The following is a 17,039-nucleotide window of genomic DNA, read 5'->3' as shown; positions in this document are numbered from 1 at the left end:
ACTGTAACTGGGGGGCACCTCCTGTCTCACAGGGCTCAATCGCATCCTTATGCTGACTTATTTATAATGGATAAAAATTACAATGGTCTTTGGATGGTGAAAATTTACATAACTACCCATTGAAGTAATAATTATTATGAGAAATCTGTTGCCCCTTCTAACCCAAGTTGCAAGCTTTTGTCTCTAGTATGGGGCACATGACGCAGGTGCTCAGTACGCAGGGAACAGATAACATCTATCAGCTACGAGTAGCACCATCCCTCTCAGTTTTTCTGCTACAGATGCAAACACTGAATCATTTGATTGGATTCACTCAATATATTAGGGACTGTGGAACTTGAGTCTAAAAGGATGGTTGTATCTCCAACCCAACTACCCAAGGGTCTTGTCAGTGGTCGTATCTCCAACCCAACTACTCAAGAGTCTTGTCAGTGGTCGTATCTCCAACCCAACTACTCAAGGGTCTTGTCAGTGGTCGTATCTCCAACCCAACTACCCAAGGGTCTTGTCAGTGGTCGTATCTCCAACCCAACTACTCAAGGGTCTTGTCAGTGGTCGTATCTCCAACCCAACTACTCAAGGGTCTTGTCAGTGGTCGTATCTCCAACCCAACTACTCAAGGGTCTTGTCAGTGGTCGTATCTCCAACCCAACTACTCAAGGGTCTTGTCAGTGGTCGTATCTCCAACCCAACTACTCCAGGGTCTTGTCAGTGGTCGTATCTCCAACCCAACTACTCAAGGGTCTTGTCAGTGGTCGTATCTCCAACCCAACTACTCAAGGGTCTTGTCAGTGAATCAGTCTCTCGTTGTGGTAGATTAACCATGACATTGCTCCAAGTCCAGTTCCAGGGTAGATGGACATGTGGTTTATGCCAAGCCCTGCAGCTAATCCACTGCTTCTTTCTAGGACTGATGCCTCTCTGTAGGACCTCTTCTGAAATGCTGATTGTTTCAACAGAAATCATATGCTGTATTCTATTGTTTTCTGCACATTACTTCTAGGAAAGCTTTATTTTTTTATATATATATATATATATATAAGCAGTAGGCTTTAACCATGGCACTTAACCACCTGCAGTGCCATAGGCATGTGACTGCAACATTTAAATACAATAAATCATACATGTTCTGTACTCCCCTAATTATGCTCCAAACTCTTATTTAATTTCAATTCAGAGAAAGTTTGTACCAAAATATTGCAAAAATTTGTCAAGCTGGCCAACCCCGCCAAAGTTGGCCAGCTTGACAATTGATTGCAATATTTTGGATCAAACATTCTCTGAATTTAAATGAAATACAGTTTAATTAGGTAAATTTAGAGCATGTATGTTGTTTTGTACCCAAACGGTGCGGTCACTCTCATTTTTTTATATGCTACTGTACATTTTGAAGTCTACATTTCCCAGATTTTTACGCCTTTTAACATCTTTTTACACCATAAAATCTACCCAGAAGGTACTTTACAAAAATAAAATGTGTGGTTGACTAGTTTTACTTAGAAACAATAATGTTAACATAAATAATATTATCAATAATAATATAAAATATTAATAAAGTAATATGCGCATAGGAAGGCATTGTGAGACAGAGATTCTAGTTACAATACCAAGGTGCTCTCTGTGTGACATTAGGTAACACAATCTTTTACCTTACCAGAGGCACCGAAATCTATATTGTAAGCTCAACTGGGCAGGAAAAATGTGCCTTCAAGTTTGTTACAGCACTACATTGTAGGGCATTCACTATATATAAACTGTTATGAGAATCCTCTGCAAGATATTCATTTCTCAAATGTTTGGTTATGCCCTTTTTGGAACAGAACGATGTATCAGGAAATGCAGTGCTGCCAAACTGATAATGGCTGCTCAGACCTGCTGTAAATTGTAGCATGAACTGCTGCCACCACTAGATGGCAGCATTTTACCAATTGCTTCTACAATTCTGAAGACAGAGGCTTTTGGGGGTCATTCCGAGTTGTTCGCTCGCTAGCAGTTTTTAGCAGCCGTGCAAATGCTATGCCGCCTCCCACTGGGAGTGTATTTTAGCTTAGCAGAAGGGCGAACAAAAGGATCGCAGAGCGGCGGCAAAGTTTTTTTTTTGCAGTTTTAGAGTAGCTCAATACCTACTCAGCGCTTGCGATGACTTCAGACTGTTCAGTTCCTGCTTTGACATCACAAACACGCCCTGCGTTCGCCCAGCCACGACTGCGTTTTTCCTGGCACGCCTGCGTTTTTTCGAACACTCCCTGAAAACGGTCAGTTGACACCCAGAAACACCCACGTCATGTCAATCACTCTGCAGCCAGCAGTGCGACTGAAAAGCTTCGCTAGACCTTGTGTGAAACTACATCGTTCATTGTAATAGTACTTCGCGCTTGCGCATTGCGCCGCATACGCATGCGCAGAAGTGCCATTTTTTGCCTCATCGCTGCACAGCGAACGAATGCAGCTAGCGATCAACTCGGAATTACCACCTTTGTTCAGTGTGGAATGGATAAATCAGAATTATGTGAGTACTGACAGAACATGATTGCTGATAAGTGTGTAACTTGGCTGTTGAAATATGGAAAAAACAAATGACATATAAAGAGAAAACTGGCAATTGTAGAACCATCAGTTTCACACATCAATCTTACAGGGTGAAAGGCAATACTCAGTACCTGTTTCAATAATTTAATTAAAATTTTTGTTAAATTAAATATTTTTCCCAGAGACATGAGCAAGAATAACATTATGTAATATGCTTTTAAGTTATGCATGGGTCTTGTACATCTCTGCCTATATCCCAACAAGACTCACAAGCCATTTTGTCATGTGAGGAAAGCATAGGCCAATCAGTGCTCTTAGCACATTACAGGCTCTTACAACATATGCAATTCGTAAATCGGGATTTGAGGCATGTTAATGGCCACTGGGGGCTTCTCTATATCATGACTGGGGCATACCTTTGCGAAAAACTCCCATTCATTGTCTATACAGAACAGAGATGAAGGAGAGATACCTCCAAACTTAACCACCGCAGTACACACCTGTACTGATCAGGCAGGTGGGACATAAGCCTCAGATCAGGACTGTCCAACCTAAATCAGGACAGTTGGGAGATATGCAATGTCTCAGAGAAATGGAGTTTCAAAAATACCCCCTATCATTGGTGGCAGTGGTTAGACCTCTGCCAGGGTGATGAGTTTTTCCCAAATGTCAGGGGTCTCATTCTGACAGGGGACTATCTAGATAACTCTATGGGTGGAAATCTCCTTTCATGAATATTGTTCCAGCCGTCTACCATCTGTAAGTGATGGGTACCATGTGAGAAAGACCAGTGATCCACATCCAAGGTACCCAGTCAATTCTGCTGACTGGTGAGCTGTCCGTGGTGCTGAAGTAGGTAAAGACAGGTCCTAAAACACTAGTTTGATTCCCTATCAAAAACATCTTACTGTATGTCAAAACTTGTATCTACAGTTTGTTGGGTAATATTGACCCCCTCTGTCTGACAAGATACCGTAGAGCAGGAACTAGAAAAAGCACAAATATCTTGCATTAATAGAACGCAAGAGGAATATATTAAAAAGAAGGCATCTCATGTTTAACGTAACCAGTCCCAAGGTTCTGAGAACCTTCATCCTGTTTGCTATGATCATCCCTGTAAAAATCTCTAGTTATGTATATAAAGAGTTCAGCATGAAATAATCCCCAGGGATTCGGATTATAAAGAAAACAGAGTCGGTTATCTGCACCTTCTATTTTCGTGACATTAATAATGTCATGCAGATGTGTTTCATTGCAAATTCTGTTAAGCGTCCATTTAAGCAACCCGAGCCGGGCACTCGTGACCTCTGCAGCTTCAGGATCTTGTTCCCAAGAGCCACTAATTGGCGCTGCTGCCAGGAGAACAGACTGAAGCGCACATGTTGAGGGTGGTACTTTCTGTTTCGTTTTCCGTGTCCGCTTCAACTTCTGCCTCCGCCTCGTCGGTTGACTCTTGGCCCAACTGAGCGCCCATATCTGGAGTCTTCTTTAGCCTAACCAAAAGAGAAATAGTTAATTGCAGCATTCTATGGCACCTTCACATAACAGAAAAATAAAATAATAATCAAACGGTACAAAATAGTCCGAAATAAAGTGTCTCTGGACTATTGATAACATTAATACACAGATATGGCCTCATTTAGAGTTGAGATACCCTTTCACGACTCTAAGGGGACAATTTATTTCTCTGCGATGTGCTGCCACCATGTTCAGCTGCGCCCATCACAGAATTTCATGGTAGGCAAACATGCTCATTTTCCTGGGCACCTTCATCTCACCACTCTGGGAGGCACTTTGCAGCAATTGTGGGGAATTGAATTGGCACCTAAATTTGCCCCCATAATTTGCATTTGAGTACCCTAGTGAGATTTATCCCTAACTGTAAATGATGACCATGGTGTTTAAGCCCTACTCGTATTATAGGTTTGTCTCTGGAAAACTGTTTCCATGGCTTAGATAAGAACGTTGCCGTACTGTTTTGTGATTGGATGTATCAGCTGGCTGTCACCTGAAATAGCCAACTGCAACAAAGTAATGTAGTGGGTGAAGATACCGTGGTGATAGTTAATACCCCTTTCACATCGCACTAAAAACCCGGTATCGACACGGCATATTGCCGTGTCGAAACGGGTCAGTGTGCGATGTGAAAGGTCCTTTGCAGAATTAGCGGTCGCCTGACCCGGTAATTCAACCCGGTAAAAAAGAAGGGATTTTACCGGGTTGAATACCGGGTCAGGTGCAGTGTGAATGGGAGCCGTTTCGATGCGACATGGCTCCCATTCACAGCATAGGGAGAGGCGGCGCAGGAGATGAGCTCATCTCCCAGCGCCGCCTCCACCCCCGCCCCTGCTGCTGCTGCGCCCCCCGCTGCTATGGCAACCGACCCGGTATATTGCCGGGTCGGAAAGCCAGCAGAGGAGCGCAAATGCCGGATCCCACCCGGTAAGGACATGTTTCTCTTACCGGGTAGGATCCGGCATTTGCGATCTGAATGCAGCATTAGAGAGACAGTCAGTCATTTCTAGCAGAATGGAGCAAAAGCTATAACCAGACATAGACGCAAGTGTCAAAAGTATACTATTTACTGGGTTTAATGTCAAATTTTGAATGGCGCTGGGTACATATGCGTCACACCTAAAAAAAAAAGGTAATATTCTAGAATAGTCTATGCAAATACAGCATTTGATTTTTTTCTCTTTACAATGCCCATGACCTAAAATGTGCGTAATTCCAGCTTCTGTGGAACTACGCATCCCAGCATGTCCTGCTACAGTTTTGCCGTATTTTTATTTTTTTGCGGTACTTTTTTGTCTAATTTTTTTCAGTATATTTTTTGTACAGTTTTGCGGGGACGCAGGGCCATCGAGCGTGGAGACAGGTACTATGGGAGTGTGGCCAAATCTGGGAGGCATGGCCATGCCCCCTCTAAAAAAATAATGCAAAGTGCTGAGTGCTCTAGCACCTAGTCAGCTCCAGGGAGGAGGGGGGAAGGGGTGATCAGCGCCATCGCCGCCACCTACAACACTTCTTATCTGCCCACTAGCACTGTGCGCTGTATAGCCGCACAGCATCAGCTGCACATCGGGCTGTGAGATAGAGGAGGCACATCGGGAGGCATTCCTGGACCCTCTGCAGCTGTGAGCTGGGCTGGGGAGGGTGGACCGTGTGCTGGGCTGGGGAGGGAGACTGCTGTTGCAGAGCAGCAGCGGTCTTCTCTTTCTCTCCCTGACAGACGTGCTATACAGCAGCAGCAGTAGTGGGACAGATGAGCAGCTGTCCCGAGCCCCAACTGGGTCCCTTCAACCGGCTCGGGCCTGGATAAGTAGTACCCACTCCAGCCCCCCTTTCTGCGCCCCTGCTAGGATATGTAGCTGCAGTTCCACACATTGAATATCTCTGACCTACAGTATGTGCTAAAGTTCTGGCTTATGCATACATCATTATTATTTCTAGAAGAACTGTTTTTGATCTTGGGATAAATCTTGGATATAATCTTGCATGGCTACTAAAATAGGCACCTCATTGCTTATATGCCCGGTGTGGTGCAGAATGTTGGGCAGTAAACCATACAGTAATTTCCTAAAATGTTGTTTAAAATGAATTATACTGACAGATCTCAGAAATACACCTTTGTTTAGCAGAAGCAAAGGTCGTAAATGTGGATTGAGCGCATCAAGCAGATGTTCTACGTAGTAAATAAAGATCTGGGATTCCTGCAGCATTAGATGATTTAGTAATGTTACAAAATATATTGTTTTGCTTTTAAAAAATTTTTTTATTTTCCTCTTTAATAAAAATAATATATTCCCTGCGACATACAGTAGTGACATTTCCTGTAAACCTCGTTTCTGAAACTATATTATAATGTATAGACTGGCATAGGATAACGCCTTATGCGCTCAGATTTTAATTATTACAACCTTATTACTCCAATGCTTTGTCGGAAATGTGCAGCTACTGTGGATCGCCAGGTACGGATTAGGCCATTAACGTGGTGGCTGCCAGTACCGGGAATAATGATTCAATTACCGGGAAACATTATTCTATTACCCGGAAACATTATTCAATTACCGGGAAACATTATTCAATTACCAGCCTATTAGAAGGGAGAAGTACCAGGCAGAGCTGGACACTGATTGGCTTTAGGCAGCATAATTGTTGTGAATACGAAGCTCTCTGTACAAGAAGAGAGTATACATACTGCAGCAGGCAGGCACCAGACACTAGACCTGAAACTTGCACAATGAGAGGAATTTATGATGTAAAAACTGGTACTTCTAGTATTTCCAGTATGTTCAGAGCTCGAGATGCCTTCTAGTCAGCACAGTAGCAGATGGGTATATGCCAGGTACATGTCACAAACCCTTATGCCCCATTCCTGCCCTGTTACACCCATCCAGGCACAGGCAACTGCTAGAGGCATAATCTGCTGTGCTGGGCATGTAGTGCAACTTCATACAAGACACATTGCACCAACTGGTGTAGTTCTCTTTCTGCATCAGGCCCAGTGTCACACCCATATACTTAATGTCAATATATTAAATGCTATAGCCTTGGATACTTTTCTCAGCTAGAAAACTGTCCAATCCGGTTTTAAATGCATTTACAGAGTCCGCCATTATTATCTTCTCTGGCAGGGAGTTCCAAATCCTTATTGCCCTTACCGTGAGGAACCCTTTCCTACGATTTGTACGGAATTTTTTCTCCTCCAGCCTCAGCGAGTGCCCACGTGTCCTACACTGTGTTCTATTAATAAACAAATCCTCTGCTAACTCACTGTAATTACCCTTTACCCCCTTTGTATGCAAGTGTAGTCTCTGGACTGAGTTAACAGGTGGGACTGCAGTCCACACTTCACCCCGTATTGTGGAACTCTGTTACACGTTGCTTACTACACTTGAAGCCATAGCTCGCTGCTTATAATTTAAGTGCAGCTGCCCCCTGAAAGAGACACTTTTTATATTAAACTATAGTTGGGACATATCCATGTACCAACAGGTGCCTGTTTATGTCAAGTGGATTGCAGCAGCAGTAATACGTGTATTTCTGTGCCTCTGCCTACTTGCAGTGCAAAGCACCAACACTAACTGCAGTTGCTGCAATAAAAGGGTCAGCTTCACTGTTTATACAGAACAAGGACCTCTGTTCAACATTAAGAGGTAAATTTACTAAGATGGGGTGTTGCCCATAGCAACCAATCAGATTCTTCTTCTCATTCATCTAGCACCTTCTAGAAGATAATACCTGGAATTTGATTGGTTGCTATGGTCAACATCCTGTCTTAAATGGAACTCCCATCTTAGTAAATTTACCCCTTAGTGTTTAGAACTGTAACAGTCAGCATTGCTCTGTTATCTGGGACAGCATCATTCTGGTCCTTACTGCTCTTGTGCCAGATTCTGTTAACACTTCCAATACTGGAAATTGCAGAGACACTCAGCAAACCCCTAAAAATAATGTTGTGTGAAACTATCTCTCTCTACTTGATCTCTCTTCAAATGAAGTGCACCAACGAAAGCCTGGCCAGGGAAGATTCCAAGGTTATTCCGTTGATACAGAACTATTTATTTAAAGGTTATTTATATATATAGTGGGACTCTTTTGTTCGTAAAGGACATTGCCTACAATGGTTTGCATTATTATTTTTGTGTGTATTGTTAAACCATCCGGTCTTAATAACAGGTTATATATATTCATGCCGTAGTAATAGAGTGATAAAGCTGAAGTGCTGAGTCAAGATAACTCTTTGAGTCCCATGTCACTTATTAGTACTAATAATAGTCAAGCAAAGTTAAAGCTTGTAAGCAGAGTTGTTTAAGGAGATACTATTTGCACTATTATTATTGAGCTTATAATATTATTGAGTTGCTAGTGGCAACAGCTGAGGTGAAATATCCAGTTGATATATTACATTGTTACCCACATTGTGTCAATTCACTTGATGTTGTGTTGCACTGTATATGTTATTCTGCCTTTGTTCAAAACAGACAAAAGTGATGGAGTGATCTTGACCAATACTAATTGTCTTGTCAATGTATTGGGGAAAAGGGGAGTTTCCTGTCTCTCTGCCATGGTGTGGGGATAATGAAGAGAAGGTACGTCCACACCGAGTTACAACAGCACAACTAGGGGTGTTTATATATATTTATATATATATATCCTATATACAACAGAGTGAATTTATAGGCTGAATCAATAATCAGGAGAATGTAGCCTACCAATGACATCACATTTTTTAAGTCAGCTGACAGGCTGCCCGTATAGCTGTTCTACTGAATAACACAGTACCTCAGGGATATTGGAAGTTCCAGAAGGATCCACTTAGGGCTTTGGGCCCCCTTTCCTCTCCATTTGTAATTAAAAAATAAATACAAAATGATAAAAATGAGTTAGGGTACTCTGGCTGGAAGCCTCAGTGCTGGATCTGTATATAGGTAGTTCCAACAGAATTGACAACTTAGGGCGGCCCATGAATACTGGACCAGTCCCAAAACATTTTCAGCTAAAATCTCCACTGTGCATTTTGTGAGGCAAGATTACTGAACTGAGGTAAAGGGGCACCAAGGTGTATTTCTGGAGGCATAGCAGGGCTGATTCTGAGTTGGAGGCAGCGGTGTTTCCGTTTTTGCATCTTGTGCTGACTTTATGCTAAGTACTGGTATCAGCCCTTCCCCTGGTGTGCATCCCAATGTGCTAGGACTGAGACACCCACTTTGTGTGCCTGTATACACTACAATCTTGCTTGGTGAACCTTGAGACGCAACCATCAGGCGCACCATGGATCCCTGCACCTGTCCCATGCTATGTATAGAATGCTGTGCAGAGGGCTACACCGCCATTTCTATGGGATCCGGTCTGAAGGTCGACACTGTCTAGGTCAACAAAGTTTAGGTCGACAGTCACTAGGTCGACCTGGGCGGAAGGTCGACAGGGTTTCTAGGTCGACATGTGCTAGGTCGACAGGTCCAAAGGTCGACATGAGTTTTGCAAATGTTTTTCTTTTTTTGAATTTTTTCATACTTAACGATCCACGTGGACTACGATTGGAACGGTAATCTGTACCGAGCGAAGCGATGCACCCTGCCCGAAGCACGGCGAGCCATGCAAGGGACACGGTGCACTAATTGGGGTTCCCGGTCACTTTACGAAGAAAACAACACAAAAAAAAACTCATGTCGACATTAAGCCTGTCGACCTACCACATGTCGACCTAGAAACCCTTTCGACCTTCCATCCATGTTGACTTAGTGACTGTCGACCTATAGTGGTCGACCTAAACACTGTCGACCTAGATACTGTCGATTTGATGATCCACACCCCTTTTCTATACAACATAATACTTGAATGAAAAGGAAAAATTACTTCACAGAAAGGGTAGTGAACAAGTGGAATAGCCTCCCACCAGAGGTGGTAGAGGCTAAGACAGTAGAGCAATTTAAACATGCATGGGAAAGACTTAAGGCTATCCTTACCAAGAAATAAGGATCAAATAAGGGGGCAGATGTATTAACCTGGAGAAAGCATAAGGAAATGATAAACCAGTCATAAATGCAAGGTGATAAACACACCAGCCAATCAGCTCCCATATGTAAATTAACTGTTAGGAGCTGATTGGCTGGTGCATTATCACCTTGCACTTAACACTGCTTTATCACTTCTTTATGCCTTCTCCAGGTTAATACATCTGCCCCAAGGTTTGAGATAAATATATGGTAGAAAAAAAAAAAAGGGGCAGACTAGATGGGCCAAGTGGTTCTCTGCCGTCACATTCTATGTTAAAAGAAAAGGGAAAGTGAGAGAAGATCAGCAGGGAAGCAATTACATGCAGAATAATGCTACGTAGTATTTTTTATTTGGAAACAAATGCCTAAGGGATGTCACTTACTTTTCGCGGTTGAAAATGACAAATTCTTGCTGAATTGCATCCAGGCATTCCTGCAGGTAGTCGTCCTGGTAATGGAAAGTCATCGACATTTATTAACGTGGAAAAATAAGCAACTTACTGAACAGCGTCCCTAATGGCTATAACGACAATATAATCGGTACAGTAAGAGAACTGCCACGATATCTGCATCAAGATCATTTTCAATATCAACACCCTCCTATTTGACTATCAATATGGGTAACACCGAGCGGGGTATATTTATTTTCTGTTTTGTTCAAAATTGAGCCTAGTGCTATCATGGCAACTTCCAATCACGGCTATAAAAGGCCTAGAGAGGCGTGGGTCATGAGCTAGCCCTTGTATAGATGTTACTCTCTGTACCTAAGAGGTGAGTGCCTTTAACTGCAATTTAATGGTGTTTTGGGCATATATACTAGTGCAGTAATTGACGAATTGTATGATGTGGGGTCCCTTGACGGCAGGCTGAATATATTTATATTTTGATCAAACTATAAACAAAATCAACATTCGTTTCTTTGCTAGTTACAAACACAATTGCTGTATATTATTGTTAATGATGATGACAAAAGTCTATCTGTTTTGTATACATATATGGCATTAATACTGTCACGCAACTGGTACCATGTACAAAATGGGTAAAGATGAGCCCAGGCATATTTATTTTCTATTTATTTATCAGATTGGTTGGGATTACTAAAAAAGATTTACACAACAAATGTACATGAATTCTGTATAAAGCCCTGTCATATTATATTATAAAAGGTCGCACAACATTTATATGTATGAGAGACTGTCTGGTACACACTTGGCGCGAAGAATGACCACTTTAAGGCAGCCTCAACTATATATATGGTCATTGGGGCCACTAATGAGACATTATGAGATTATGATTGAAAAAAAAAAGTAACTTAAAAAATGGCGAGTGGCAAACGGACAACAGTAGTATACAGTACGTGTCATCTTGTTTTATTTCATTCATTTTCTGTACATTGAGCCTCTTCAGATTCATCTCTCATCTGCCAGTACTCCCTGATTCATTCACATAACTGTACATCTTCTTACATCAGGCACAAGCACTGTCCTGGTGGGTAATATAGCTTACATGGTCCAACAGGGTGATAGAGGGGGTCATTCCGAGTTGTTCGCTCGCTAGCAGTTTTTAGCAGCCGTGCACACGCTATGCCGCCTCCCACTGGGAGTGTATTTTAGCTTAGCAGAAGTGCGAACGAACAGATCGCAGAGCGGCTACAAAATAATTTTGTGCAGCTTCAGACCTACTCAGCGCTTGCGATGACTTCAGACTGTTCAGTTCCTGTTTTGACATTACGAACACGCCCTGCGTTCGCCCAGCCACGCCTGCGTTTTTCCTGGCACGCCTGCGTTTTTCCGAACACTCCCTGAAAACGGTCAGTTGCCACCCAGAAACGCCCACTTCCATTCAATCACTCTGCGGCCAGAAGTGCGACTGAAATGCATCGCTAGACCTTGTGTGAAACTACATCGGCTGTTGTGAAAGTACGTCGCGCGTGCGCATTGCGCCACATACGCATGCGCAGAAGTGCCGTTTTTTTGAATCATCGCTGCACAGCGAACATTTTCTGCTAGCGATCAGCTCGGAATGACCCCCAGAGTGTAATAGAATAAAGTCAGAGGTCGTGAGCATGTCGTATACTGTAGAACCGCGGCCGGACTTACTGACTGAGAGCTGTCTTTACTGTTATCCCTGGACTTGTTCTTCGCCAGTCGTTTTTTCTTTTTATGGAGCGGCCTGGATTCTAGGATCATCTCTTCAAGCTCAAATGTAGGGTCACAATGTAACCTGCCTTTCTGTAGAGAAGACAATACTAATAAAAAGAGACTATGGGATCTATTTACTAAGCCTCGAATGAAGATAAAGTAGACGGAGATAAAGTACCAGCCAACCAGCTCCTAATTGTCATCTTTCAAATCCAGCTAGTGGCATGGCAGATAGGAGCTGATTGGCTATTACTTTATCTTCGTCCTAGGCTAAGTATATGGACCCCTAAAGTATAGGTTTTTAAAGACATTAACGGAACATAAAAATGGAATACATGTGTGTGTGCATAGGTGTGCATTTATTTAGGGAAGGGGGTGGAGGGGGGGGGCTGCAGATGGGCCCCCACACCCCTCAAAATTACCCAGGACACCCATACTATGACAAAGACTTTTATCAATTAATTCAATCGCTTATTTTCACTCCTTAAGTCAACGTTAACCTGAACTAATAAGAGAGGTTTTAAAATATATATCCCAGTTTTATGTATGCTGTGTCTTCCTCACTGTCCAGCGTATGCACCCATAGTGCAAGGTTACTAAACACAGATTACAGAGTCTGTAGCACAAAGGAGCAGGATAATCATTAGGACACTTATAGGGCTGTTGTACTTCTCATCAGTACAGTATGAGATTTGGATTTGGACAGAGTTAATAGGTTGCATTGGGGAAAAAATTCTATTCTTTAGAAAGGACCATTTGAGCCTCTTCAGACACCCACATTTTATCATCTCATAGAGCCAATGCTGGGTACAAACTTGAACGATACATTGGTAGTTCATCGGCGGGTGTGTACACCCGATACGTCAGTGAACGACATCATTCACACACATATCAGGTCGGCTTTGCAGCACAGCCAATACTAATATGTCTTACAGATATATATGCATGTCTGGCTTTGTGTTCATCCAATCCACCAACTGTACCATATGTCGGCTGCAGGAACCGCCGACAATGACATCACATCTGGGCGAGTAGAATCCAAATGCCTGTCCAGTTGTGATATCTAGCCAGACATAACGAGCGGCCGATTGGTAAGTGTGTACGCTTACCAAATCAGCCGCCCTGTCTGCACATCTGGTGGATCGATTGGCATAGTGCAGTGATGGCTCACCTTGACACTCCAGCTGTTGTTGAACTACACATCCCAGCATGCCCTGCATCAGCTTTAGCATGGCCAAATAGCAAAACTGTAGCAGGGCATGCCGGGATGCGTAGTTCAACAACAGCTGGAGTGTCAAGGTTAGCCATCACTGGCATAGTGTGTGCCTAGCTTAACAGTAGGACATAATCGTTACTTTAAGAGAGGTATATCTTCATATTTTCATTAAATCATTTATATTAATGAAACTTAAGCATTCATGGGATAACCATGGGTGTAAGGTGTGTTCCCCACCCCAAGACCCTGACAGCTCCATGTCGAGATATCTGCTCAACGAAAAGCAATGCAGAGGCCTTTTCTGAGCGGCATGTGTGCTAGATCCAAGAGCGGCATCACCAGGCCCTGCCCCGAATCTCCTAAGGGCCCCGATAATGCACAGTGCTTCCCCTGCATTAAAGAGAAATCACAGAAAAATTACTTGCATTTGGAACAAAACCTGGTTCCACCTTCTTCTCCAGAACATCTTCCCAGACAATATCTGCTAGGTACGCCGATGTCTGAATATCCAGGAGACAAGAACAGCGATGTTCCGGGTTCACAGTCAATAGCTGCAGGACAAAAGAAGTGAAAACACAGGTTTAGCCAGCTAAAAGCTGCAGCTATTAAATCTGAGCTATAGAAATGTCAGTTCTTAAAATGATGCTGAAAGCAGCGGCATTCATCTCTGATGGTGATTACATGATGGACAATGAGCAGCACTGACTGTTACAATGACAGAGTATCAAAGGATGCATAGTGGTTCTCAAATTCTATGCACAGAACCATCAACATGATGTGACAGAATATGTTAAGCTATATAAGAAACTGTTAATAAATAAATATAGTAGAGGTGTACAGAGAGTACACCTACAGTGGGGGATATCTCAGTACAGAGAGTACACCTACAGTGGGGGTGTCTCATGACTACGGTACATCTATAGTGGGGGGTATCTCAGTACAGAGAGTACACTTACAGTGGGGGTGTCTCATGACTATGGTACATCTGTAGTGGGGTTGTCACAGCACTACAGATACATCTATAGTGGGGGTGTCACAGCACTATGTATACATCTATAGTGGGGTGTCACAGTACTACGTATACATCTATAGTGGGGGTGTCACAGTACTACGTATACATCTATAGAGGGGGTGTCTCAGTACTACGGTACATCTATAGAGGGGGTGTCACACCACTATGTATACATCTACAGTGGGGGTGTCACAGTACTATGTATACATCTATAGTGGGGGTGTCACAGCACAACGTATACATCTATAGTGGGAGTGTCACAGCACAGAGAGTATAACTAGAGTGGGGTGTCACAGCACTATGGATACATCTATAGTGGGGGTGTCACAGTACTACGCATACATCTATAGTGGGGGTGTCTCAGCACTATGGTACATCTACAGTTGGAGTGTCACAGCACAGAGAGTATACCTAGAGTGGGAGTGTCACAGCACTACGGTACATCTGCAGTGGAAGTGTCACACCACTATGTATACATCTATAGTGGGGGTGTCACAGTACTACGTATACATCTATACTGGGGGTGTCACAGCACTACGTAATCATCTATAGTGGGAGTGTCACAGCACAGAGAGTATACCTAGAGCGATAGTGTCACAGCACTATGGATACATCTATAGTGGGGGTGTCACAGTACTTTATATGCATCTATAGTGGGGGTGTCTCAGCACTATGGTACATCTACAGTTGGAGTGTCACAGCACAGAGAGTACACCTAGGGTGGGGGTGTCACAGCACTATGGATACATCTATAGTGGGGGTGTCACAGTACTTTATATACATCTATAGTGGGGGTGTCACAGTACTACGTATACATCTATAGTGGGGGTGTCACAGTACTACGTATACATCTATAGAGGGGGTGTCTCAGTACTACGGTACATCTATAGAGGGGGTGTCACACCACTATGTATACATCTACAGTGGGGGTGTCACAGTACTATGTATACATCTATAGTGGGGGTGTCACAGCACAACGTATACATCTATAGTGGGAGTGTCACAGCACAGAGTATACCTAGAGTGGGAGTGTCACAGCACTATGGATACATCTATAGTGGGGGTGTCACAGTACTACGCATACATCTATAGTGGGGGTGTCTCAGCACTATGGTACATCTACAGTTGGAGTGTCACAGCACAGAGAGTATACCTAGAGTGGGAGTGTCACAGCACTACGGTACATCTGCAGTGGAAGTGTCACACCACTATGTATACATCTATAGTGGGGGTGTCACAGTACTACGTATACATCTATACTGGGGGTGTCACAGCACTACGTAATCATCTATAGTGGGAGTGTCACAGCACAGAGAGTATACCTAGAGTGATAGTGTCACAGCACTATGGATACATCTATAGTGGGGGTGTCTCAGCACTATGGTACATCTACAGTTGGAGTGTCACAGCACAGAGAGTACACCTAGAGTGGGGGTGTCACAGCACTATGGATACATCTATAGTGGGGGTGTCTCAGCACTATGGTACATCTACAGTTGGAGTGTCACAGCACAGAGAGTACACCTAGGGTGGGGGTGTCACGGCACTATGGATACATCTATAGTGGGCGTGTCACAGCACTACGTATACATCTATAGCGGGGGTGTCTCAGCACTTCGGTACTTCTACAGTAGGAGTGTCACAGCACAGAGTACACCTAGAGTGGGGGTGTCTCAGCATTACGGACACATCTACGGTGGGAGTGTCTCTGCACAACAGTACATCTATAGTGGGGGTGTCACAGAACTATGGTACATCTATAGTGGGGGTGTCACAACACTATGGATAAATCTATAGTGGGCGTGTCACAGAACTACTTATACATCTATAGTGGGAGTGTCTCAGCACTTCAGTACATCTACAGTGGGAGTGTCACAGCACAGAGAGTACACCTCGAGTGGGGGTGTCACAGCACTACGGATACATCTACAGTGGGAGTGTCACTGCACTACAGTACATCTATAGTGGGGGTGTCACAGCACTATGGTACATCTATAGTGGGCGTGTCACAGAACTATGGCTACATCTATAGTGGGCGTGTCACAGAACTATGGATACAGCTAGAGTGGGGGTCACAGAACTATGGAAACATCTATAGTGGGCGTGTCACAGCACTATGGAAACATCTATAGTGGGCGTGTCACAGCACTATGGATACATTTATAGTGGGCATGTCACAGAACTATGGATACAGCTATAGTGGGGGTCACAGAACTATGTATACAGCTATAGTGGGGGGTCACAGCACTATGGATACAGCTATAGTGGGTTGGTCACAGTACTATGGATACATCTATAGTGGGGGTGTCACAGAACTATGGATATATCTATAGTGGGGGTGTCACAGAACTATGGAAACATCTATAGTGGGTTGGTCACAGCACTATGGATACATCTATTGTGGGGTTGTCACAGAACTATGGATATATCTATACTGGGGGTGTCACAGAACTATGGAAACATCTATAGTGGGCGTGTCACAGAACTATGGATATATCTATAGTGGAGGAGGTCACAGCACTATGGGTAGTGTGGTGGTATGACCGCATTGGAGGTACCGTAGAGCCAGAGGCGGGGGACATGAAAATTATGGTACACTGAAACAAGGAGAGTGTCACAGCATTGCAGCTATATAGGTG

General features: G+C 43.5%; 1 protein-coding gene across 1 annotated transcript in view; it reads right to left on the bottom strand.

The window, feature by feature from the left end:
• Nucleotides 1–2,657: 2,657 nt before the first annotated feature.
• STK32C (serine/threonine kinase 32C) overlaps nucleotides 2,658–17,039 on the bottom strand; it is a 682,919-nt gene continuing 668,537 nt past the window's right edge. Inside the window, exons 9-12 of the mRNA XM_063962178.1 lie at nucleotides 13,814–13,939; nucleotides 12,131–12,262; nucleotides 10,415–10,479; nucleotides 2,658–4,022 (exon numbers count right to left, since the gene is read on the bottom strand). Coding sequence (XP_063818248.1) covers nucleotides 3,869–4,022; nucleotides 10,415–10,479; nucleotides 12,131–12,262; nucleotides 13,814–13,939 — 477 coding nt within the window. The 3' untranslated portion in view covers nucleotides 2,658–3,868. The remainder of the gene's footprint in view (nucleotides 4,023–10,414; nucleotides 10,480–12,130; nucleotides 12,263–13,813; nucleotides 13,940–17,039) is intronic.

This window comes from Pseudophryne corroboree, chromosome 3 (genome assembly GCF_028390025.1).
Source record: "Pseudophryne corroboree isolate aPseCor3 chromosome 3, aPseCor3.hap2, whole genome shotgun sequence".
NCBI lineage: Eukaryota > Metazoa > Chordata > Amphibia > Anura > Myobatrachidae > Pseudophryne > Pseudophryne corroboree.
This window is presented reverse-complemented; position numbering and strand designations above follow the sequence as displayed.